General features: G+C 45.0%; 1 protein-coding gene across 3 annotated transcripts in view; it reads left to right on the top strand.

Moving 5' to 3' along the window:
- EPC1 (enhancer of polycomb homolog 1) overlaps positions 1-27,076 on the top strand; it is a 73,542-nt gene that overhangs the window by 33,738 nt on the left and 12,728 nt on the right. For all 3 annotated transcript variants that reach the window (XM_054991470.1, XM_054991469.1, XM_054991471.1), the window contains exons 3-10: positions 3,341-3,486; positions 3,565-3,771; positions 3,951-4,099; positions 11,181-11,340; positions 12,170-12,343; positions 12,438-12,527; positions 12,620-12,768; positions 17,560-17,912. In XM_054991470.1, the coding sequence (XP_054847445.1) occupies positions 3,341-3,486; positions 3,565-3,771; positions 3,951-4,099; positions 11,181-11,340; positions 12,170-12,343; positions 12,438-12,527; positions 12,620-12,768; positions 17,560-17,912 (1,428 nt within the window). The remainder of the gene's footprint in view (positions 1-3,340; positions 3,487-3,564; positions 3,772-3,950; positions 4,100-11,180; positions 11,341-12,169; positions 12,344-12,437; positions 12,528-12,619; positions 12,769-17,559; positions 17,913-27,076) is intronic.

Here is a 27,076-nt window from a genome sequence, read left to right as displayed (position 1 = left end):
TGTGCACAATGCTTCAGTCCTGACCCCAGCACCTCCATTACCATCTCACAGCCTGCTGCAGTAGCACAGCAGGAGTACCTCTTTCAGTGAAACTCCACGTTGGTTGCTGGGATATTCTTCAGATGTTCATTTAGCTTGACATATACCGGGCCTTTAAATATTAGTGTTTGAAACAAGAATGAGGATGGTTGTTACAAATTTTATTTTTATAACAAGTAACTAACTTTGGGGAGGTGATGGTCAGAGTGTAGGATAGCATGGTTCCATTGGTTTTCAGAAGATTGTTGTCTGTTACATAAATAATTTCATCTAAGATATCCTAGAATAGCCTTCTATATTGGTGCTTAGCCAAGAGATGGTTTGCTAGCAATATGTGTTGGCATTGGCTGTGATTAACAGAATAAATTCCTTTTCAAGAATTTGTTGTTACTTCTCCATCCCTCATGAGTGTTCTTTGTTGGCGGGATTGCTGCTTTACATTCTCACGGGGATAGGAAATCAACGGCCATGGAACTTCCTGTCCATCCACTCGGTCCAGATGTACTCTTGAATCTTTCTTCTCAATGTGGTTGGCAACTGGTAAAGTTTCAAGGTATATCTGAGGCCTCCGAGAAAGTCACAACACATTTTTACCTAGCCTGTACCACTTAATGTTTCATGCATTTCTGAAGCATAATGGGTCAGTTAGACTCCAGTGGTTCATACACTTATCCCTGTTTTTTAAAGGCGAAATCTAGAACATTTCTTGAAGTATGATTGACCCTCCCCCTTTTGGAATGAATGGGAAAATGAGCATTTTATGACCCCAAACACTACAACATTTTATCAGTCATAATATGTTGTTTTTTGTGTGTACTGTAGCTTTAAAAAAAAAAACCCCTAGAAGTGTGTTGGGGGATCAGCTATACCTTAAGTCAGTGATACTCAGTGGTTGAGGAGCCGCATGTGGCTCTTTTGACATGCCACCTGTGAGTTTTCTGAACACTGTTATCCATTATGGCACCCACCCCATATTCCTCGGAAGTAGGCAAGACCATTGTCTGGTAGGATTTGTATTTAGCAGGTGATTCTCAACTTGAAACAGCTGCTGTAGGATAGGCAAACAGTAAGCTTTATGCTAGGAACGGATGTCATAGGCTTTTTCTCTCCACCCCCACCCCCTTCTCTGGACCTTCTATGCTGTCATCCCAGCACCCAGACAGCTGCTGGAAGGAGAGCAAGCAGGCTGCAGGCAAGAGAGAGTAAAACCACCACCGTAGTAGCAACCACCTGGGAAAAGAGCAAGCTGGCCACAACATGGTGGTGCTGATGGTTTTACTCCCCTTTTTCCACAGTCCACTTGCTCTCCTCAGGGCACCTTGGCAGTCTTGCTCTCTAGTTTAACCTGCTGTGGTTCATGCTGAGGAAAGCAGAAAGGCAGAGAGGAAGTTTTTCCCCTCACTCCAGATACATGAGGGCTGACTAAGTTTCAGCAGTAGAGATGGGCACGGAACAAAAAAACCCCGAACCACATGATTCATGGTTCGTAGCATTCCACGGAACATTGAACCACGAACTTCCGACCTTTTTGTCACGGGCTGGGCTAGCCCAAGCGAGGTGGGTCCAGTCCAAACCTTAAGGCCAAAGTCAGAAGGGAGTTCCAGGAGCGAAAGCCAAGTCAAACCGGTGGTCAGAGCATGAGATAATGCCAGGAGTGAGTCCAGAGTCCAAGAGCAAGGTCAGACACAGTCCAAGGTCAGTCACCGATGGCATCAGGTCCAAAAGCAGGCACGGGCAAGGTTCACAGAACACAGAGTGGTTGCAGGCAGTAGACACATTGCTTCCATGCCTGGCAGTCGCTCCTGACTGGCTTTTATAGCCAGGCATGGTTTTCAGCCAGCTGCTGGGGCTCCATCCCGTCGCTCTCCAGCAGCTGGCGTCGGCTCAGGAGACGAGCACTGTGCCGTCTCTCCTGCAGTTCCAGTCACTGGTGCTGTCTGCGGCGCTCTCTAGGCGTGGGTGAACCTGGGGGGGGGGAGCCCCTGGCTGGGCTTCCCCTGTGGTGCTGGCAGTCCCTGACTGAGCTTCCCCTGTGGAAGTTCCTGGCTGAGCTTCCCCTGTGATATTGGTGTCTCAGCTGCTGGCTGTGGGCTTTGATCAGCCAGCAGCTGCTGCTCCTGATTGCCGGCTTCTGCTGAGTCAGGGCTAGGGCTGGCTACACAGAACTCTTCTTCTCCTGAGGAGTCCTGGCTGGCTACATGAGGCTCCTCTCCTCCAGAGGAGACCTCACTGTCAGACTGGGCCATGACACTTTTCCCAGTTCGTGGTTCGTTGTTCCGTGGCATCTCAATCTCCCTGCACTGGCTGCTGAAGCCGGTGCAGGGCGTTTGAAACAGACAGCACCTTTCTTCTGCAGCCTGGCAGCAGAAGAAAGAAGCTGTCATTTCACAGACCCCACACTGTGGGTCTGTAAAACAGACAGCCCAGGCAGCAGGAGAAAGGGGCTGTCAGTTTCACAGACCCCGCGCTGGGTTCAGCCAATGGGCTGAAACTGGCACGGGGTCTGTGAAACTCTGAACCCAGCCACGGAACTGCTGGAAAAATTTGTTCCATAATCACATGTTCCCACGAAATGTGTGTTTCGGTGCAAACAAACCAGCCATTCCATACGGAATTTTGTTCCGTGGTTCCTTTTGGGCCCATCTCTATTCAGCAATGATGCAGGGAGAGCGTACATGCAAAGAGAGGTATTTTAGTAATTGGAAAGCTTACAGTTATAAACCTGATATTAATAGCTATGTTATTGTCTGTGTTGTGTTGTAAATTGATAAGGCAACTCACGGGACATACACTAGTCATACAATTTTTGGGTTGGTAGTAGTTACAAAAGTGGCTTTCCTTGATATGTAGAGGGAGAGGACTGCTACTTTAAGTGGGAAACTTACAATTTACTTTCGCATCTGATTTAGCTTTTATATTGTTTAGCCCTTTGAATTCTTCAGAGACTTTTCCTACTGTCTACAATGACAGAATTGGTTAGAGTTTATGCATAAATTGCAGCTTCCTGATTTTGCTGCTTGTAGGCGTTATCTTAAAGTTGACAGTATCATAATGACCACGGTAGCTTCCATATTGAATTTGTAATTCTGTATAAGAAACAAAGCTTAACTTCTAAGAATGTTACTTTGAATCCATTTTCAATTTTTTTTTTTTACCAACTCTGACCTAATCAGATACTGGATATGATATACTTCAATTTAACAATTTTAAGGTGGAACTAATTTTTCTTCTGCTTTGTCATTACTGTTTTATGCAGACCATTGGAAAAATAAAGCCATAAATATGTATTTTTATTCTTCAGCTTTTAGTTTGGATGCTGAGCAGCCAGATTATGACTTGGATTCAGAAGACGAGGCCTTTGTGAATAAGCTGAAGAAAAAAATTGACATTTCTCCTTTACAATTTGAAGAAATGATAGATCGTTTAGAAAAAGGCAGTGGTCAACAGGTACAGCATTATTTCAAATATTTAAATTGTTCCAAGAAATGAATGTATGAAAGTGACGCACTTGGGTTTTTCCTTTAGCCAGTCAGCCTGCAGGAGGCCAAATTACTCTTAAAGGAAGACGATGAATTGATTAGAGAAGTATATGAGTACTGGATTAAAAAGAGGAAAAACTGTCGAGGTCCCTCTCTTATCCCAGCAGTGAAACAAGAGAAGCGTGATGGTTCCAGCACAAATGATCCTTATGTCGCATTTAGAAGGCGAACGGAAAAGATGCAGACCCGAAAAGTGAGTATATGTAAAATCTTACATTGCAGAAAGCAATATGATAAACTGAGCGAGCTTATCTTATCATAATTTACTGCTGCTATAAAAGTATGGGTTTGGGGCTGTGGATAGCACTGAATAAACTCCGTGCACATTGAAACAGTTTTATAGAAATTCACATTTTGTTGTTTTCTTTGAAGAATCGCAAGAATGATGAAGCTTCTTATGAGAAGATGCTTAAGCTGCGCCGGGATTTGAGTCGTGCAGTAACTATACTAGAGATGATAAAGAGGAGGGAAAAAAGCAAGAGAGAGTTACTGCATTTAACACTGGAAATTATGGAAAAGAGGTAAAGGATACTCGCTGGAAACTTATTTAATTCAATGGCATTAATGCAGTCATTCATTACGAAGAGCATTAATTACAAAGAGTTCTGTTGGTTGTAAGGTACTATTGTTCATCTTCGTTCTTCTGTGCCTCCACACATGGGACTGCGCAGGCGCAGGCCAGCCGCCGGAGAATTTTCTAGAGCTTCCATGGCTCCGAAGGGGCCGTTTGTCGCGCGCCTCAGCGACCGTTTTCCCGCCCAAACGGTCACGTGATCCTCCAGCGACCAACGGCCCCTTCCCTCAGTTCTCCCTCTTCTTGCCGCCGCTTGGAGAGAACGTGAGCTTCGTTGCTCTGTGCTTTTTTGTGCTTCGTGCTTTATTCTGACTGATTGCTTGGCTTTTGACTTCGGACTTCGTGACCTCGGCTATTCTTCGGATCTCGTTTGGACTTTGTTGTGGACTCGGTAATTTGACTCGGACTGTTTTTGACCTTCCTTTCGCGTGCCCCTGAAGATGGCCTCAAAGGCTCTCTTCAAGCATTGCCTCCAATGCCACACTAAAATGGCCAAGACCGATGGCCATGAACTGTGCCTGTTCTGTTTGGGGGAGACCCATAATGTAACGGCCTGTAAAATTTGCCAGGGCTTCACCAACAAGGCCCGACAGGAGCGCAAGGCCCGACTTAACTCCTCCCTGTGGCAGAAGGTCATGTCCGGAGGCGCCCCGTTGCCCTCCTCCAAGGCCGGCCCTAGCCCCTCTGCCGAACGGCATTCCAGAGCTGGCTCAGTGGCCTCCGCGAGGTCGGGGTCGAAACCGCGTCCCCCGAGTGCCTCGGCGTCGAGAGCGGCCTCTCCAGCGCAGGGACCGGTGCGGCCGCCCCGTAGCGCATCTTCCACCAGGTCGGATCCGAGACCGACATCGGAACCGAGGATCCGTCTACCGAGTCCCCGATCGGAACCGACGACCGGGTCGATTCCGGTAAAACCTAAGAGATCGAGGCCGAGGTCCCCTTCGAAGGCGAGGAGCGCGTCGGTTCCGAGGTCTTCTTCGGAACCGGCGAAGAAGAAGAAGAAGACCAAACATCACCGGTCGCCGCATCCCGCTCCCCAGGAAGAGATCATCGTGCTTCCTCACACGCCTTCCCCTCATCTGGATTCCCCGGAGCCAGAGGACATCTCCGTGCCGGTGCCGGATCCGATGGCCTTCGAGACGGTGCCCGCAGAATTCTCTTCGGGACCGGAGCCGAGCCCGCGCCGTCGGATCCGAACATCGCCTGCTCTTCGGTCGCCGAGGCTGGAACCGAGCCCGTCTCCTCGTCGGAGCCGTCCGTCGCCTGCCCGTCCGTCTCCACCAGCTGCCGGTCGTGAGCGACGTCGGTCTGGGGACAGTGTCCGATCGGTCCGGTCCACTGCGTCCCGACATCGACAGGCCTCCTACCTCCCCTCGCCATACCATTGCCAGTGGGAAGGGGCACCAGCAGGTTTCTCCGTGTCGGAACCGAGGCCTTCGACATCGAGGTCGACGTGGGCTCCCCCTCCGCACCAGGTTCCGGAATCCCAGCTCGGTTCCGATGAGGAGGATGTGGAGAGCTTTGGCGGCTACCAGTCGGAGTCCTGGTCCGAACCATCGCCAGCTGAAGAGCTTGTACCATCTGCGGACTCGCCATTCGAGGACCTCCGCATCTACGCCGACCAGATGGCAAGGATGGCCAAGGCTCTCGAGATGGACATCTCCTCGGCAGTTCCCCAGACCAAGGACAAGCTCCTCAAACGCATTTACGGAGACAACCCGGCATACGTTGGCTTCCCCATGCTCGAGGGTCTTGAGGAAATCGTGGAGAAGGTGTGGCAGGTGCCCTGCGATCAACCTCCAACATCCAAGAGGATTGAGCAGCTCTACAAGATCAAGCAGGGTACCTGGCCGGCGCTGGTGAAACACCCTCCACCTTCCTCCTTGGTCACAGAGGAGTTCAACCCCAGGCGATCGGGTCACTCCTCGGTACCTGCCGATAAGGAGGGCAAGAAACTGGATGCCATGGGCAGGCGCCAGTACATTGTTTCTTCCCTAGGTCTGAGGATTGCCAACTATCAGACCATCATGGCAGGGTACCAGCTGTACCTCTGGGAGAAGTTGGCATCCTATACACGAGACCTCCCTCCTGAGCAGAAGGCTGTGGTGTCCCTGCTGCAGACAGAGGCTGTGAGGCTGTCTAAGCAGCAGATGAACGCTGGAAGCCACGCTGCTGACACTGCTGCTAGAGGGATGGCTTCGGCGGTGGTCCTCAGGCGCCACTCCTGGTTGCGGTCTACGGCCCTGTCCCAAGAGGTGCGTTCCAGAGTGGAGAGCATGCCATTTGAGGGGGATTCGCTCTTTTCCAAAGCGACCGACGAGACCCTGAAGAAAAAGAAAGAGGACCGGCAGACGGCGCGGTCTTTGGGTCTGGCTCCAGCGGACAAGCCCTCCTCCAGGTCACGGTACGCTCCCCGATCTGGCCCTTACCATTACCAGGGCAGATACCATCAACAGCGGCCGGGCTACCAGCAGTATCCTGCCTACCAACAGCGGCCTTACCCTCCCGCACAACAGCAGAGGAGGCGTCGGCCCTTCAAGCCTCGTCCGGCACAACAACCGGCCCAGCAGAAGGATCAGCAGGGCACCGGGAGGCAGTACTGACGGGTCACGCCAGCCGTATCCCCGAACTTTTCGGACAGACTTAGTCCACTCCTCTCTGAGTGGGAGTCAATAACATCTGACTCATGGGTCTTAACTATTGTTGAACTGGGATACGGGCTGGAGTTCGTTGAGCTGCCTAGATGCAGTTCACCCCTGACAGCTGTCAATAACACTATGGCAGAGCTGGATGCGGAGATCGTGTCGCTCTTGGCCAAGGGTGCCGTGGAAGAATTGCCCTATGAGGACTCTGTGAAGGGATTCTTCTCTAGGTTCTTCCTGGTCCCTAAGAAGGATGGGGGCTTACGTCCCATCTTAGATCTGAGGGGCCTTAATGCCTTCCTCAAGGTGACCAAATTCAAAATGGTAACGTTGGCGGCTGTGATCGCCTTGCTGAAACAGGGGGATTGGTTTGCGGTTCTTGACTTAAAAGACGCATACTTTCACGTGGGCATACGGAAGGAGCACAGGAAGTACCTGAGCTTTGTTTACCGGCAAAGGGTTTTCCGGTATAAGGTGCTCCCCTTTGGCCTGTCCACTGCCCCACGAGTGTTCACTAAATGTGTAGCCCCTGTGGTTTCCTTCCTACGGGAAGAAGGCTGTACCATCTTTCCGTACCTCGATGACTGGCTCATCGTGGCTGAATCAGAGTCTAGGCTGGTGCAGGACATTGGCTTGGTACTTAGCACTTGCCAACGCCTGGGGCTCCTGGTGAACTTGGAGAAATCCAAACTGGTGCCCAACTGCAAGGTGTCCTACATTGGTGCACTGTTAGACTCTGTGGAGGGTAAGGCCCTGCTCCCCTTGGAGAGGGCTCGGTCCCTAAGGGGTCTAGTGTCCATGTTTAAAAGGAACCGGTTCCAGTCTGTGCGCACTATCCAGTGCTTACTAGGGCATATGGCAGCGGCCACCTCTGTGGTGCCTTTCGCTAGGCTGCGTATGCGCCCTCTCCAGAACTGGTTTGTGCGGAGGTATGATGCTCTACTGCACCCTCCGTCCCTCAAATTCTCTATCCCGAGGGTCATCCTCTCCTCCTTGGACTGGTGGCTGTCTGATGACAACTTGTTTAGAGGGACCCCTTTCGGGTATCAACACCATGACATCACGGTTACCACTGATGCCTCTCTGTTGGGATGGGGGGCTTACTGTGGTGATGTGTCGGTGCAAGATGTCTGGTCTGACAGGGAAAAGACCCTCCATATCAATGTGCTTGAACTAAGGGCCATTCGTTTCGCACTTGTGTCTCTTACAGCACTGCTGAGAAATCGTCAGGTCTTGGTACAGACGGACAACACGACTGCCATGTACTACGTGAATCGGCAGGGGGGCACAGTGTCCATGGCCCTGTGCCGGGAAGCCACACTCACTTGGCAGTGGGCTATCAAGAACGGCGTGTCGCTCCGTGCTATACACGTGGCTGGGTCGGACAATGCCCGGGCAGATGCCCTCAGCAGGGTCCCTTTACTGGAACACGAGTGGGAACTGAACGTAGAGTGCGTTGGGCCGATCTTCCAGATGTGGGGTCATCCAGTGATAGATGTGTTCGCCACTGCGGCGACCACCAAGGCCCACACGTTCTGTTCCAGGGCAGGGAGCGACCCCCTCTCTATTGGGGATGCCTTCCAGTTTACGTGGACGCAGGGCTTGCACTACATGTTTCCTCCGTTCCCCTTGATTCCCAGGGTCCTGTGCAAGATAGAGGAGGACGGGACGGACTGCATTCTAGTGGCCCCCTTCTGGCCACGGCAGGTTTGGTTCCCGAAGCTCCTGCGGATGTCCCAACGGACGTATGTGAGTCTGCCCCCTCGGCAAGACCTTCTCCTAAACGGGAGCCTGGTCCACCACGATCCAAGGAAGCTGCATCTAACGGCTTGGCGGATCGTTCCTCCCCGATAGGCTTTACTGACGAGGTACAGAGGGTCCTCCTGAATGCTCGTCGGCCCTCCACTAGGCGCGCTTATGCGGCCAAGTGGCGCAGGTTTGAGCTCTGGGCACTTGCCAGAGGAGTGGTGCCTGACAACAGTCCCTTGGGGGTGGTGTTCGAGTATTTGTGCCACTTGCGTGGCCTGGGCTTGAAGGCTTCCTCCCTCAAGGTCCACCTGGCAGCGATATCAGCTGCTCACACCCGAGTTGAGGGTGCTACGGTGTTTTCTCACCCACAATCCCGCCAGTTCCTTAAGGGCATGTACAATCTTTACCCACCTGTGTCAGCGCCAGTGCCTCAGTGGTCGCTGTCCTTGGTGCTCTCACGTCTCATGTTGCCTCCATTTGAACCGATGGCTACATGCCCCTTGGATATGCTATCCTACAAGGTGGCATTCTTGGTGGCCGTCACATCGGCCAGAAGGGTCAGTGAGCTGTCTGCACTGCGGTCTGACCCTCCCTTTCTTGTGTTTCATCCCAACAAGGTGGTCCTGCGTCCCTGCCTTGGGTTCCTGCCCAAGGTGGTGTCCGCCTTCCACCTCTCGCAGGATATCTCACTGCCTGCTTTCTTTCCTCAACCCTCCTCTAAGGGGGAAAAGGCCCTCCATACCCTAGACTTGAAGAGGGCCCTAGCCTATTACCTGGATAGGACTAAGGGATTCCGCTCCAGTCCTCACCTGTTTGTATGTTTTGGGGCCAAGGACAAGGGTAGCAGGGCTTCCTCACAGACCCTGTCTAGATGGATTGTGACGGCCATTAGCAAGGCCTATTCCCTAGCAGGGGTGGCTTGCCCGCTGCATGTCAGAGCCCACTCCACGCGGTCCCAAGCATCCTCTTCGGCACTCCTCAGGGGGGTGCCCCTGGTTAACATTTGTAAAGCAGCCACATGGTCCTCTGCAGACACCTTTGTCAGGCATTACGCCGTTGATGTCAATGCGGAGCAGGATGTATCTGTGGCCAAGGCTGTCTTACACTCCCTCTTTTCCTGAGGGAGTTTTGGTTTGACTTCCTTGACGTACCTGTTGGGTACCCTTGAGTGGAAGTGTGTATATATGTACCTTGGGGGTGTGTATATATGTAAATATTGAGTATTTATGTGTCCTTCCACAGTATTTTTACATAGATGTATATATGCATATCTATTTATTGTTGATCTTGTTTGCTTAATAAAATTGTGTTGGACTTCACCCCCGCCTTCCTTATTGTGTGAAGCTTGGTACACTCCCATGTGTGGAGGCACAGAAGAACGAAGATGAAAACAGGGTTAACATACCTGTAACTTATGTTCATCGAGTTCTTCTGTGCTGACACACAACCCTCCCTCCTACCCCGCTGTGAACTCCAATGCACAATACTGTGATGGCTGTAATGGATATTGGTGTTTTTAAGGTGTTACGGCTGAAGTGTGTTGGTCAAGCGGCGGCAAGGGAGAACTGAGGGAAGGGGCCGTTGGTCGCTGGAGGATCACGTGACCGTTTGGGCGGGAAAACGGTCGCTGAGGCGCGCGACAAACGGCCCCTTCGGAGCCATGGAAGCTCTAGAAAATTCTCCGGCGGCTGGCCTGCGCCTGCGCAGTCCCATGTGTGTCAGCACAGAAGAACTCGATGAACATAAGTTACAGGTATGTTAACCCTGTTTTACTCTTCATTTATCCAGTATAGTAAAAGTCTGTCTGCCATCATTCTGCTACTTGCATATTTTACTGGTGGTTAACAGTAACCATGAATGTAGTGATGAAAAAGTACATTCCTGCCAGTTTCATAAAAGCTATGCCACATGTGTTTGGATACTAGTATTCCATTGTATTAAATGGTTACAATTCAGTGTGGATAGAATATTCATAGATCTTCATAGTTGCTAATGTTGAGCACCTTTTGTAATTTCAGCATAGAGGGTCTTCGTGCTGTAACTGTTCTTCGTCCTAAAAGGGAATCAGCAGAATATTGCTGAATTTTATTGCCTTGGTTTGAGACGCCTTAGGACAATAGGCGGGACTAAACATTTGATCAAAACCACCAGCATATGTTCTCCATCTCTAAACCTAATCTTCACAAGACCAAGAAGCTGAAAAGTCTGACAGTCAGTCTGGTGTACAGTGCTGGAGAGGGATGTGGGAGGATCAGGTTTGCATCTCGAGTCTGCCATAGTGCTCACTGGATGACCTTGGGCCAGTCACACGTGCTCAGACTAATTTATTTCACTGAGTTAAGAGGATAGAATGAAGGAGAAGAGAACAATGCTGACCACTTTGGGTCCCCATAAGGAAGAAAGACAAATAAATAAATGAAGTAAATAAATATTCTCCAGTATTTCTTTTCTTTTCCCTGGTTTGCTTTTGTAATCAACCTAATTGGAACCATGACATGAGAACTTCTTTAGATTCCATATCATTCTGTAGGGCTATTTCCCTTTGAGAAAGGTGTTATTATGCAAAATAAAATTATAGAGATATAAGATTAAACTTTTAGGTAAAATAGATATTCAGAGAATTTTCTTTTGATTTTTCAGGTATAATTTGGGCGATTATAATGGAGAGATCGTGTCTGAGGTAATGGCACAGCGGCAGCCCATGAAGCCTCCCTACGCTATCCCTGTCATTCCTGTTCCTAATACCGCTCAGTTTAAACACCAAGAGGGCCTGGAATTGAAGGAATTTAAAGTCAACAAGGTAACTAAATCTCTTAACAGATGTTTGTAATGACTAATCAAAGTGGGACAAAAAGCCCTTTGATGACACGTAAGCCCACAAAGGCCTCGTAATGTGTGTGAATATATCATAATTTTAGTCGCAAAATGTGAAGATCCCAGGATAGATCTAAAGCTGCATGTCGTTCAGCAGGCTGACAGAAGCAAAGTGGGGTTAGTATTAGAATGGGCAATCACCTAGGAGACCTCTCGGTTCCATGTTGGAAGAAAGGGGATATAAATAATAAATAACTGGCCTCTAAAGTGGGTATTCCCACTTGCTATACTTTGTGTGCCAGGCAATTTCTCATCCCTAGTGTATTTGGAAATTCCCCATTTTACCTTTATATCAAGACAAATAAATTTTGTAAGGCAGAGTCAGCAGTTCTTTGTCAATACTATGTTATTGCCAGCTCATTTAGCAAACTGTACAGCTTTAACAAGGATGTATGTGTAAGCTCAGTGAGTTGTTCTTGTGTATAGGATCCCATACGCCAAATCTTAGAACACTGCAAGGTTAACCTGTTCAGAAACTGTGCTGAGTTTTATTATTCCAAGAAACATCAAAGTTGAGTGGCAAATTTTTCCCCAGATAAGCCTGTTTCCACATTGTTTAACTGTTCTGGAATCTCATCTTAGTACTTGTAATTTGTCACTTCGCTTATTCTCTCCCTTACTCAAGCTTTAGCTTGGATTCCTTCTGTACTTTTACAGAAGGGCAGAGTAATGGGTAGCTTTCATTTACAGCAGTCTTACAGCCTTTTACCTAATATAAGTAGATTAAACTCTCATCCACCTTTTGTTTTCTACAGCAAGAAAAAGTTGACACTGTACGACCCAAAAGAAAGTATGAGAAGAAGCCCAAAATTGTACCTTCATCGGCTGCTGCTATTCAACAGGCGACTCCTGCTGCACTGCCAGTCTTTAATGCTAAAGATATGAATCAATACGACTTTCCCAGCTCAGATGAAGAACCTCTTTCACAGGTAGGAGTACAGTATTTTTCATGGTGGGGATGTAAAGGGGGAGATACAGAGTGTGCTGGTTAATTTTTTACCTGCTCTTTCTCTTTCTTAAAAGGTTTTGTCTGGCTCTTCTGAAGCTGAGGAAGAAAACGATCCTGATGGTCCGTTTGCTTTCCGTAGGAAAGCAGGCTGTCAGTATTACGCTGTAAGTCCTTTTGTGTTTATTCCAGAATATGAATGTTGGTGTTTACAGTGAGAGAATGCATGTTTAATTCTTTTTAAATGTTCCTTTTCAAGCCTCATTTAGACCAAATTGGTGACTGGCCGTGGAGTAGTCCTAATGGGAGCACGTTGGGAGATGAGCGTTATAGATACTGCTTAACAACCCTTACTGTACCCCAGAGGTGCATAGGGTTTTCACGTAGACGGGTTGGACGTGGTGGAAGGTATGTTTTATCTTAACTACTTTATTTCAATTGTGTTGAAATTCAGTGCAGTACAAACTAATCTTTTTGCCGTAATGAAAACCTGAAATGCAGAACTGTGAAAGCTTACATGATTTTTGTACCAAAGTCTTTACACGTTTTTATTCATCTGTCCCTAGCTGTGGGATCAGGAATACGGTGCAGGCACATGCATCTCTTCTCCTTTTCCCCATAGTCAGTTTCTTCCTCTGTTTCTGAGTTGCTCTAACCAAAATCTGTTCTGATGTCTCAGGCATTTTTGGTTGCTACTAACACCTAAACGTGATTTGCAAGTGCACTTCAGCATTCAAATCCATCATTTGGAGGTAAGCACTAATCATAGTTGTCCATTTTAGACATGGCTTGCCATTTATGATACAGCAACCCAGAAACAGAGGAAGGCACCTGCAAGTCCACATCACATCCCTCTTCCACGAGCTTGTGGCTGGACAGCTTGGATTAAAGCTGTGGCAAGTTATTGCTATGCATTGTAACTCATCTGGGTGTGCAGGATGAGGGTTCATCTGTAACAGTGTCTAACTCAATAGCCTATGTCAAGAGTTCGGGTAAGCTTTTTAATTCTCTTGCAGAATGCAGAAGAACAGCTGGCCTGATAGCTTGGCTGTTGTGGCTCCAGTGGGCTGCATTGAACATTGACTTGAACTTGTACAAAGAATTTTTTTTCTGTAAATAACAAATTTGCAGTGGTAGTGTTGGCTCAAGCATCTTAGTTTAGAATTTTCTGAAACTGTGTTATCTCAGTTGGTTAAAATCTTGGATAGAATTGTGTGTTTTTAGTAATGCTGGATACGTTTGGAATCATCCCTGTGCTCAGTTCTTGGAATAAGTTCTCCATGTAGCACAAACAACCTTCCATAACTTTCATAACGATCAGTAACATTCAGCAGGAAATTATTTATTTATTTATAGCCCACCTTTTTCACTGAAACTCAAGGCAGATTACACAGTACGAGATTAGTACCATCAGTATCAAGTACATTTCCGTACAGTATCAAGGACATTTCCATAAACAATGCTACAGGATAAATTGATACAAGTTTAAAAAGACATAGCATTAGCAAGAATCCAATACAGAGTAGAAGAAATACTGAAGCAGAACATAATCAGTTCTAGGACTGACATTAGACAACATGAAGCACAAGTAGTACATAGGAGTACATATTTAAAGCATCAGATAATATGTAAGGTAGCATTGTGGTGAAGTCTGCGGTCCCTAACTCATTAGCGAAGCATCTGAGACCCCATCCTTACAATACAGCCCTTACAATACAGCCCTCCCATTTGAGTAAAAAGCTTTTTTGAATAATTCGGTTTTGCATCATTTGTGGAAAGCCAGGAGAGTAGGGGCTCTCCTGACCTCCTCAGGCAGGCTGTTCCACAGGGTAGGGGCCACCACAGAGAGAGCCTGAGTACAGGCTGCTGATAATTTTGCCCATGTGCAGCCTGGCACCCGCAGGAGACCCTGTTCATATGAGTGAAGCTGCCATGGAGGGACATAGGGAGGGAGGCAGTCCTGTAGGTATGCCAGACCAAAGCTGTGCAGAACTTTGTATGTAATAACCAGTACCTTGAACTGAGCACAGTAACTGATAGGTAGCCAATGGAGTGACTCTAGGATGGGAGTGATGTTCATGCTTCTGCTTGTTCCTGATAACAGTCGAGCGGCAGCATTTTGCACTAATTGGAGCCTCCTAGTTAACTTAGATGGGAGACCTATGTATAGTGCATTACAACAGTCAAGCCTTGATGTTACTATAGCATGAATCCAGGTGGCTAGGTCGGCCGTGTCGAGATAAGCCATCTTCCAGGCTAGATTGAAGTTGTATAAAGCATTTTTTGCCACTGCCTTAATGTGTTTTTCTAGTAGTAGCTCTAAATCCAGTATAACTTCTAGGTTCTTAACTGAGTCTGCAAGTATCAGACAAAAGGATCAGACAAAAGTCTGCAAGGATCAGACATCGAAAGTGGGGAGTCCAATGTCCTTCAAGATCTCTGCCTTCCCAAAAAGCATCACTTCAGTCTTTTCTGGGTTCAGTTGCAATTTGTTGGTTTTCAATCATTTCACCATGGCTGTCAGGCAGCGCGATATAAGATTTCTACTGTATCCTGTGGGGACTGGGATAGCGAGATATAGGGTTGGGTGTCATCTGCATATTGATGACATCCCACTCCATAGCTGCAAATGAGTTCTAAAAGTTTTACATAACACGGGAGATACGATCGCACTCTGTGGAACCCCTCAAGATAGTTCCCATTCTGGAGATAGCTGATCTCCGACGGCAACCCTTTGAGTCTGTTCGTGAGAAATGCTTTAAACCAGTCCAGGGTACATCCGTTGATGCCCGTTTCTGTTTTTTAACGCCTCAAGAGGATGGCATGGTCTACTGTGTCAAAGGCTGTAGATAGATCCAAGAGAAGCAATAAGGAGGCCTTTTTCTACATTCAGACGGAGATCATCCACTAACGCTACTAGTGCTGTCTCTGTCCCATGCCCTGGTCTGAATCCTGACTGGAAAAGGTCCAGACCGCTAGAGTTATCCAAGAACATCTGGAGCTGGTCAGCTACTGCTCTCTCAATCACTTTGCCCAGAAAGGGCAGATTAGAGATTGGGTGATAATTGGCCACAAATAATTACTTTGTGTGTGTGTGTGCGTGTGTGTGTGAGAGAGAGAGGAACTTTTAAGAATGAGGGTTTTTTAAAAAAAAATTGCTGATCAAGAGTGTGGGGGGATAGTACTTGGATTCTAGATAGTACTTGGGAACATAACCTTAGCTCTCTAGACCTTCTTATGCTTCTCTAATGTTATGTTTTTTGCTGTAGTTCTAAACATATCTACTTTAATGTAAGCATTGTTGAAAGTAACTTTAAAAATCTCTGATACGTAGGACAAGAATGCTCTTCCCTTAAAATAAAAGTTCTTATTTTGAAAGATTGCAACTTGAAAACCACTTAAATATATATAAGAATCTGCTAATAAAGCTAAGCCTAATTAGAATTTTGGAGTTTTGGCTTAACCTTTTTTGGTTTCTGAAGGCAGAATTCACTGTCCTGTACCTGATACAGGAGAGTCCATGTGTTTGGAGTAGGCACCAATATAATATCAAGCAAAATCTGTATGTAGTCTAAACCCAATGTACCCTTTGAATTTCAAATTTGGTTTCTAAAGAAATGAAAGTCCTCTTAGTTGCTGAGGAAATATTGGAAGCATTTGAGTAATGGAAGCATTTCTAATCATAAAATTGGGGGTGGAGAACAGTGGTCTACAAATTTTGGCTAGCCTTGGTAACTAGCCCATTTTTTCTGTCACTAGCCTGGCATGAGGTGAAAGGTTGGATCCGTTCCCTGAGGATTGGAAACAAGGTAGTGAACTCTTCTCATGCCTTGCTGGAAATACTTTGTGATTACACATACCAGTGTGTATAGTGGTTAGAGTATTGGACTAGGGTCAGGGAGGCCCAGGTTCAAATCCCCACTCTTGAGATTCCTTGGGCCAGTCATTTTCTCAGCCTCACCTTCCTTACAGGATTGTTACATGAGGAAAATTCAGGAAGGGGGAAACCCTAAGGACAAGATTAAAAATTCGTTAAGTACACAAGAGGTTAGAATTTCTCCCTTGTCACTTTCAAGGGCCTCCAAAGCATGGCATGAGATGAGATGCTGATTCCTTTTCTGGAGGGGAATGGTCGTCTATTTCACTTACCTCACTTTGGCCTGGGAGGCCCAAGGAAGCAATGGGAGAGATTTTCACTGCTTCAGGATGTGAACAATCCTGCTCTTCCAGTTTCTCACCTTGCCACTGGGAGAGGTTACCCCACTCTCAGACAGGAAGTGTTCTCACTGCCTTTGGGTGCACCTCTGGCTAACTCCCCTCAAGTCCTCTGTGTGCCAAATGAGTGGGTGTGGGTGGGATCTGTTTTGTCAACAAGAGGCCCTTTTTAGGAAAGAGAAGTTGGGAATGGGTGGTATGGGATTTCTATCTTGTCCCACAAAAGCCGACAGCAAGCTAGTGAGTATTTTGAAACATTTTGTTGTAACAATGTTGATAAGCTCTGCAAATGTAATTTCCATCAAGCTGTGAATGTAACACCATTTAAATGTTAGGTTAATTTGAACGTTGAATATTGTATACCTGCTGAGTTTGAAGCTGTTATGTGTGTTCTTTAATATATGAAAAGATGGACAATGAGTTATTTTCTAGCATTTTTTAATTTTGCTCACTGTCTCTCATTGGTAAATTTACTGCATATATAGAGTTCTTGTTAAAAAAAACGACTAGCTTTTATTTTTCAAGTTCTGCTTCCTGGTTTTTGCCAAGTATGATGATTAGTTTCTCATCAAAGTTGAATCTCCTAAAACATGCAGTTTTTCTTTGAACCTTTATAGGTAACATCTCATGTCACCCCTCCCCCCGCATGCACAGTTCCATGGGTTTTCCAGTATTTTGATGTGCAGTTCTACAGGGAACAGTGCTTTCCTCGTATAAGTACTGTGAGAAACCTCACCAACAGAGATGATAAAAAACCACATTAAAAAGGTTTCGTTAGAGCTGGGAACAACATGTGGCATATATGAAGGCATTATGCAACTCCAACATATGGGGGACAGAGAATGCTGTCAAGAATGTATTTGAAAAGTGTTGAGAGTGTAGAATTCAACTTTTTTGTGCTGTTTCTTACATGATTCTTGGATGAATAATGGTGGGTATGTCACTGACTTGTATAGTATAAAATGATTGTCTTCTAATCTTTAGGGTGCTGCTAGACAGAGCGTATTCGGAGAACAACAGTGCATTTTGCCAGCTGGATTCGGAAATGCTTTCCTCACAACAACACTCTTCAATCAATCAATTTGCCAATACCTCAGAAACAAATACCTCGGACAGCTCTTTCTCTAAAGACCTCAGTCAGATACTAGTCAATATCAAATCATGTAGATGGCGGCATTTTAGGCCTCGGACACCATCCCTACATGACAGTGACAATGACGAACTTTCCTATAGGAAGTTACACAGAAGTGTAAATCGAACAGGCACAGCACAACCGGGGACCCAGACATGCAGTACCTCTATACAAAGTAAAAGTAGCAGTGGTTCAGCACACTTTGGTATGTTCCTTTTGACAAACTACATTCTAAAAATGTCTTTGGCAAAGATAATCTATTTTTTGTTTAGCTCCACCATGTGTTCTAATAATGGTGTGTTCGGTTACATTTTAGCATGTCAGATTGAATACTAAACAGTGCATTTAAAATACTTTTTCAACAGCATAATGTGGGATATTCTGTAAATCTCCTTTTATATGCACACTTTTATCATCTAAACCTTTAGTATCTGAACAGGGCAGGGTCTGTTAAAGCTTTTGCGTTAAACCTTCTTCCAGCAAACTTGTAAACAAACTCTGGAATGAAAAATTATTTTTAAATATTTAAAAATCACAAAGTACATACCTTTAGGGAACAGAAATTCCTCCTTTTATAGTAATGATAGAAAAGATTTTTTTTTAATTGTACTTTTCCACCCAGCAAAGAACTTGTGTTTCTTGCATCATTCAAACTACCATATTGTATAATGTCTTCTACGAGCAAATGTCAGGTTATGGATTTACTTGTTATATATGCAGTGTGCAAATTTAAATTTTATAGTGGAATGTCATGATGATAGTATATTCTCATCTGCCATTCTGCAAAAACTCTTGTAAAATGCAGGACAGTCAACAGTAGTCATTAACAGAAGTTAATGTAAGTCTTCATCAGCAGTACTTTTCTTAACTTCTACCATTGCAGAATAAAAAACTAGCAGCAGTGTTGTCCTTAACTATTTTTTATTAAGACATTCTGGTGGATTTCATTAGTTAAATTTGTGCAGTTAATTTAATGACTATTTTAATTGGTTAAGTTACCATCTGATTCTGAGAGAGTTCCATTAACTCTTACAAGATATGAAACATTACGTCATCCTTGGGCTCAAAACAGGGTTAGGGGAATATCAAGTAAAAACAATCTTGAAGGTGATAGCAGATATTTACGTAGCTATTCTAGCATTTTATTAGGAATGGCCTGCCTGTATATATAAAAGTTTATATTGCTTCAAAAAGATCAAATTTATTGAACTAGATAGGAAATTGTTGTATCTATCATGGTGCAAAGTTAAGTTTATATATAAACAAGCAAAGAGAGGAGCTTCATGCACATTTCTTTTGGTGTCATAAAACAAAGCATTCTGATGCAAAATAATTAGGTTTGCTCAATCTCAGCCAGTTCTTCTCCTTACTGCAACTCCCATTCCACATTGCTTTTGCCCATATCTGTCTATATAATTGAGAAAGCGTGTTCCAGACGATGCACTTTTATCCTGGTTCACCTGCATGGAAGCACCATGATAAAATGTGCATCAGGGCCAGTGAGGCCTTCGGAAGGTGGCGCCACCGCAAAATGGCCCGGCAAGCCTGCCCGCTGCCCCTCCAGAGAGAGCCATGGAGCAGGACAGCCAAGCAAGCCCACCCGCCCCTCCGGAGGGAGCCGCGATGATAGGGAGGACAGGCAAGCCTGCCTGCCCCTCTGGAGGGAGCCATGGCAGCAGGGAGGCTAGGCAAGCCCGCCCGCACCTTCAGAGAGAGCTGTTGCAGCAGGACAGCCAGGCAAGCCTGCCCGCCCCTCCGGAGGGAGCCGTGGCAGCAGGACGGCCAGGCATGCCCACCCACTGCCCTCCAGAGTACTTCCAGAGGCCAGGTGTACCTCCTAATCTTTTGCTGGCCAGGTAACCTGACCTCTGTTACCTTGGGGGGGGGGGGCAGAACAGGACGCTGGAGCCCACCAGGGTGCCTGGTGCTGTCCCCCCCCCAGCAGTGCTCCTCGCCTGCAGCGCCCCATTTTGACCCCAACAGGGCTGGAGCAGGCCTTTGCTGGAAGCAGGAGCCCGCTAGGGCTCTTGCTTTCCCCCCCCCATGGCACTCCATGCCTTCAGCGGCTGGATCCAGCACCAAGAGGGCCACAATGGGCCACTGCTAGGCGTAGGAGCCCACCAGGGCACCTGGTACCCCCCCCCCACGGTGCTTCCTGCCTGCTGCAGCCTGATCCAGTGCCAGTGGGGTTGGAATGGGCTGTTGCCGGTTGCAGGAGTCCGCCATGGCTCCTGACCCCTCCATTGTGGCCCTGGGGAGGGGGCAATGACAGCCCCCCCCCCGACTAAATCAGGGTGCAGCAGAGGCAGCAAATGCCTGGCCCATCTGCCCTGCCCTTTCTAGAGCCCATTGTATTTTCCCCCCACAATGGGCTTTGTTACTAGTAGGTTCCATAACGCCAAATGTAGCTTTTAGGGGGGAGGGAATGGTTGGCCCCTTTCTCAAATGGTGGAAAAACTGGTTGGGTCCAACTGATTGTACTTCCACTGAGAAATATTGAGAAAAGCTACAATAAAGCCATTAGAGAAAATCCTAGGCACCATAGTGAAATTTCTAGACACTGTGGCAACCTGGTCTCTGGGATTTATCAAGCCCAGTGGTGTGTAGGGTGCCCCCACTTCTTTTCTTCTCTCAGTCTCAAGATGGACAATCAAAACAAGAGATTTACTGAGCCTCTGGAAGCTCAATGTGGAACAGGCTGGCATTCACATATCTAAACTATATATATTTAGGACTAAATTCATTTCAGTAAAATAGGACCTCTATTCCAGATAGTGATTCCTGAAGTCTGCAGCATTTCTCTGCTCCTTTGTGGATCACTGACAAGTATGCGTAGTAAGTAAGTGACTTGAAGTTTATAAAAGGGGGGAAAGACATTTAAAAAGAGACCCAACTATCAGTCTTTGGGTTGTCAACTTCCTTCAGGAATAGGCTAGAGCCCACTTTACATGTCAGGTCAATAAGAGTACAACTGCAAAAGATTAAGTGAAAAAAATTAAGACTTTGAGATTGACAGGGGTTGTGGCGACATAAATGCCCTCGGCTTGCTTCAGTCCCTCTTGTATTAAGTATTTGTCTTGGGTGGAAGAGTTCAAAGCAAACAGCTTGTTATGTTCTGTATGCTGTGGAATAAAAGTAGAAAGACTTTAGTCAGGATGTGATGATACTAAGAGTAGGTAAGGAAAGAGCAATAATATGCTTTTAGAATATTAACACTGTTAATCACGTTCTATAATGTTGGAAGTATCTGACTGTAAAATCCTGTGACACTGAGTAAAGATTTTTAAAATCCAAACAGCTTTTAGATTGTTATTTCAAACGTTTTTGCTTAATATCTTTGACATGATTTAATTAGATTATCACAACCATGTATTCTTATGAAGTGTTCAAAAACTACTAATGATTTAAGGCCACTTTTGAGAAGAATATTCAGGACTCTTATAGCATCTTAAAGACTAACTAGATGTTATTTCAGCTTAAACTGTTGAGGCAAAAGGAAGTCAGGCATAACATTGAATTGGTCTAGAAGATGCCACAAGAGTGTTGTTTATTTTTGTTGGCTGTCCTTCTGAAAACGTAACTTCAGGAAATGTCAGGTTTCCTAGAATTCACCTCTGTGCCTTCTGTATCTTCTTAACCAAAATAGTAAGGCCTGAGCCTTCAATGGCTGTTGTGCCTCATCCTTCTTTCACCTTTATTCTTCCTTCACCTTTGTCCTACGGTTTCTCCTCCATCATGCTTCAAAAGTGCAATGATTTGGAAAACATTTGCTGTTGAGATTTTTCAAAAGCAGTTATCTGGTCCCAGTAATGCAGGATAAAGCAGTGGATTGTCTGTGCTTTGTGTTAGGCTTGTTTTCAGTTTAGTTTAGTGGGATTGCCTTGATTGAGGACATGTAAATACAGCCAGGTGATGGGAAAAGGACTAAGCATATGGAGGGATAGGGAACCATTCCTCATTAATCTGTGTGGGATCCATCAGTTGCTGGAAATGTTACTGTAAAGAAATGTTGTAAAATTTCTGTACTTTGAAAATAAAATGCAACATAATAACAAAGTACTTGCAATATTCTTCAAAGCTAAAAACGCTTTTGTGTCTGTAACACAGACAACCAGGTATAATCCTGTAATTGTTCGGTAAAATGAAGGGGATTTTTGTGTGTGTGTGTGAGAGAGAGAGAGAGAGATCTAACTATATAGTGAGAGAGATCTAACTACATAGTGATAAGTTATAGCTTTTCATAATAGAAAAGAGCCTTGGAAGTCCTCAGGCATGCACATACTTCTTCTCCCTCCCTCATTCAAAGCTCCATTATTGAAGGCATCCACTTTCCAAATAAGCTTAATTTGACATTTTGTCTAATTTGGAGCAAGTGAGGAAAGGGAGAGAACATGTGGTCCAGGGACTTTCAGTGCTAGTTTGTGTAATAACAAATCGCAGCTTGTCCGTGTGTCTGAATGAAACTGGTATCTCTTTCTAGAGTTCATCTGTCTAGTTTATTAGATGTCTGGTTTCTGTTCTTACTACAGTCGGCTGTGATGGAGAATTGCCCCCCTTCCCATTCAAATACATATTTTTTGTGTACAACATTCACAGTATACCCTGTCTTATTGCCAAAGAATCGTGCTATAAAGAAAAGTACGTTAAGCAGTAGAAACAACATCCTAGGAGTGGAGGCAGAGGGTGATGGGACTGGTAGGCAATCCCTCTTTTAGGATCAGGAGTCAGGGGCTAACTGCAGTCTTAGCGGTTGGAGGGAGTCCTCACACAATACGCTGGGTTCCTGCCTCTGTTAGAAGAGCTGCTTTTTTTAAGGAACTGTGAATCAGTGCTGTGAGTCAGTGCTTCTGTGAGTTAGGGCCATACAATCAATTGCCCCCAGGTATGAGTTGTGATTTGGAATAGCAGTCTCACGTCTCCACCCCTCCCCTCCTTTTTGGGTTACGGGAAAGGATGAATGGAATCCCGTCCTGGGGTATTAGAAGGGAGATCATAGTCTGTTTTATGCCGCTGAATCTGAGTATGAATTTGTGGTTTTATTGCTTTTATTGTAATTTGTTTGTATGTTGTAATCCTCCCTGAGCCCGTTCGTGGGGAGGGCGGACTATAAATTTAATTAGTGGTAGTAGTAGTCGTCGTTCCTTCTGTTAGCTTTATCTAAAATTCCTTTTTAGCTTCTCCTTTGGCTCTAGAGATACATGCCCCCCCATTATAATGGAAAAAGGAAAAAGAAATAAATTAAGATCATAATCTTGGATTTGCGAGGAACCTTCTTTAACAAATGCGCTCAGAATGTATTCCTATTTTAATATAGTATCATAACTGAGCAGTTAGAAAACAGAATTTTCAAGTAAAAGCATTTGTATTTAATGACTGATGCTTATTAGCTGAAATGTTCATAGACCTTTACATTAAGCCAAGAAGTCAGAATATTTTTTTTTAATCTGGATTTCAGGTTTTGCCAGAAAAGAGTAAGATTCAAATATTAATGCTTGCATTAAATCTTACAAAGCTGCCATTAACACAACCCTTGTAACATGATAGGTGTTATCCCAGAGTTATCAGAAGCCTCCATTATTGCAGTTCTTGAGCAAAAGCATGCATACTGGAAGTGTGTCTGGCCTTTCTAAAGTCTGAAAGGTTTTCAAGTAAAATTAAAACAATTAAAATCAAGTAAAATTAAAAATTAAAACAAGCTTCTTTTAAAACCTGCACTGTGGCTTGTGGACCAAGAGATTTTAATAATAGGGAACTTAACCCTAAATGATGTATTTGAGTTAACAACTTAATTATTTTATGGTGCTGCTACTGTGCCTACATTTCCACCCCAATAGAGAGTCTGAGTTTACGGCAATAATCATGTATAATTGCTTTGAGACTGTATTTTCAGTGAAGGAGACTAATTCTGAAAGCCTTTTTTTAGAATGGGGTGTAATCATTGGCTTCGAGCAGCTGATGTGACCAGTTGGAGGAAAAATTGTGAATGGTTTCAGATAATGATCATCTATTAATGATGGAATGACTGCTTATTTTGAAAGTATCTTGGTTTACTGATTATTCATATAGTATTAATTGGCTAGTAACACTGCTCGTTAAACATGTTCCCATCTCAACCAACCAACCAACCTGTGTAGAGTTTTTTTCTGTACCGTTTGAATAAAAAATTTGGGAAAGTATGAAAAATTAGGGATATTTCATGATGTGGTCCTTCACACTAGCATAGGACTGAGATGTGTCGTGCCCTATAGCAATTGCAAATAGATTTTTCTAAATTACTTAAAGCTTCCCATGTTTGTGAGGCATTATGGTGGAAGATGGTTGTAATGTAACAGGTTCTGTGCTGCTCTCCAGTGTGGCAGATAACAATCTGCTGAAAGTTTCCTGTCAATTATCTTGTAAACACGCTCTAAAGACTTGTTGAAAGATTGGTTTTTGCAAGCCAACCGTTTTTCCAGCAGTACCGTAAAATGTTCTTAAACATACAGAGAATAATTCCCAGTGAAGGAAATTTCAGGGCAGAGAGCAATTTGTTGTATTGAAAGTGTTAAGTGGTAATACTGTAAACAGAGACCTTCTAATTGAAACCAAGAATGGTATTTTGGGTAGAGTGTTCATGCTCAGTATTTTTAGAGTAGTTGGCTGCAAAAAGAAATCGTTACCTGCTTGAAGATGAGATGCACAAGGAATTTTAATGGTGGCAGAGAAACTTTTCAGTCTTCTGCTAAGGATAGGTGTTTAACTTTCAAAAAATCTTAAATATAACTTTAAGTCTAGTAATGTAAACATCTTGAACAGCTGTACAGTGTATCTTTCTGAGCCTTCTAAAACACAGCTTGCGATCGACTTCCGGTTTGGGATTCATGGAGGTCTAACGCAGCTCCATTTGCGGAGCTGACCGGACTGCCGTTTTAACCGGCCGGAGGGGTGAAAATAACCCGCGGCCGACTGCTCTCAGGTGGGGAGCAGGCAAAGAACGCTCAAGACCCTAGGGTGAGCTAGATCTCGGATGAGGGGGGGCTCTACTCAAGGAGTCTCCCCCCCAATCCTTGAGGTCCCACCTTGCGACGGGTCGGCTATAATCTCTGCGGCAGTTCTGGGGCCAATTCGGCTGGCATAAGACCTACATACCCAAGCTTCGATCGGGGAGGGAAGTCGAGAGGAGAATTTAAGATCGAAACAGCGATTACAACCCGAGAAAGTTGAAGAGAAGGTAAAGATCGCTATCTCTTGAAACGGGACAGATTGATAAAAACAGAGAGGAAAGAAAGTAGATTTTTAAACTGCAACAGACTAGTGAAAAGGAGGTGAAGACTCGGCAGGAGTGGTATTTTAAAAGAGACTAAATTTAAAGAAGTTATTGCAAAAATCGGACTATTGTTTTGAATACCTGTGGTTTTGGAGCTGTGGGAAAAAGACACCATCGCGAGACCTGCTGTGGGAAGACGGGAGACAGGAAGTGCGTAATAACAATAGAGTGGCTGGAGGGAAGCGGCCCTTGCCGACGGACAGGAAGTAGGGAATCGCCATTTTTGAAAAGGGAAGGGTCGCGGCTTCAGCGGAAGAGGAAGTAGGCCATCTTGGATTACAATAACATAGAGAAACCATAGAGAAAAGACGCCCGACATTTTGGATACAAAAAAATTAATTTTGGCAAAGATTGGGACATTTGAAAAAAAGGAAAACGTTTAAACATACGCCACGGAGCTAAGGAAGAGAGCAGATTCGTGGGAGCGAGCTAAAGCAAGCCCCACGATGTCGAAAAAAGAGTGGCAATCGGCAATAGAAAATTTGGACAAAAAGCTTATAGACATGATGAAAGAACTTAAGGACACGAAATTGGAGCTTATTAAAGAGGTCAAAGAAGTTACACAGACAGTAAAGTCGGAGCTGTCAGAAGTGAAAAAAGGCGTGGAAACGATTAGTAGTGAATTACAAGGAACGCAGCAGAGAGTTAAAACAGTAGAAGACGCGATGGAGAATTTAATAGAAACGCAACAAACAGAGATGAGACTGGTGAAGGGGAGGATGTCAGTTGCAGAAACTAAACACATGGAGAAGCAGCTTCGTTTTCGTGGTCTGCCAGAAGTGGAAGGGAAGTCAGCGCAAGAACAGATGACTGAGGTGTTGGCTGATTACCTGGGGAAGGAGGAGGAGGAAATTGTGGCTATCCTAGATGTGGCGTACCGTGTGAACTCGAGAATTGCAACCCAGAGGAAACTACCAAGGGATGTGATTGTGCAGTTTACAACTAGAAACATGAAAGAGAGGATTGTGACAAAACAATTTCAAGATCCATTGGAGATTGATGGCAAGACGATTATCATAATGAAGGAACTGCCCAGATCAGTGTTACTGGACAGGAAAAAATATAGAGTGCTAATTCAAACTTTGAAGGACATGAATATCAGATACAGATGGGAGTTACCGGAAGGAGTGTCCTTTGAGTTTGGAGGGGCAAAAAAACGCATCAGATCTGAGCGGGAGATGGAGAGATTTATCAAGGACAATGAAAAAGACTTACCAACAAAACCATGAATATGGAGTGTAATGTATTATCTTGGAATGTAAATGGACTAAACTCACCGAATAAGAGGAAAAATATTTTTCATTGGCTACTAAAACAAAAATGTGATATTGTTTGTTTGCAGGAGACCCATATTAGAAAACAGGATGTAAAATATTTAAAATCTGGAAAATTGGGCAAAGAATTTGTAGCGGCCTCTAACAAGAAAAAAAGAGGAGTGGTGTTGTACATAAAAGAGGAGCTGCAGCCAAAATTTGTTATGAGAGATGTGGAAGCTAGATTTGTAGCGGTGGAATGTAATTGGAATTTAAAGAGAGTGTTGGTAGTCGGACTTTATGCACCTAACGGTGCAAAGGAAAGCTTCTTTGAGGATTTAAGGAAGCATTTAGACGATCTTGTATATGACCAGATAATTCTTGCTGGAGATTTCAATGGAGTGACAGATTTGGAACTAGATAAAAAGACTACAACAGCACAAAAGAAAAGAGGACTATTGCCAAAGCTTTTTTTTGAGTTGATTCAACAAGAGACTCTCGAAGACGTATGGAGGAGAGAATATCCTAAAACCAAACAGTTTACTTTTTATTCTGCAAGGCATCTTACATTATCAAGAATTGATATGATCTGGGCCTCAAAGGACTTAGCGTTATGGACTAAGGAGGTAGAAATAATGCCGATGGTAGGCTCAGATCACAATCCAATTATGTGGAAATTTGGAAAAAGGAGAAAAAGGAAAGCCTGGAGAATAAATGAGGACTTGCTACAGGAAAGTGAAAATATGGAAATATTGAGAAGAGAGACAAAGTTTTTTATACAATACAACGTGAATAAAGAAGTACCAACCA

The sequence above is a fragment of the Eublepharis macularius genome, chromosome 11, assembly GCF_028583425.1.
Source record: "Eublepharis macularius isolate TG4126 chromosome 11, MPM_Emac_v1.0, whole genome shotgun sequence".
NCBI lineage: Eukaryota > Metazoa > Chordata > Lepidosauria > Squamata > Eublepharidae > Eublepharis > Eublepharis macularius.
The sequence above is the reverse complement of the archived record's forward strand: the minus strand, read 5'-3'. Positions and strand labels throughout refer to the sequence as shown.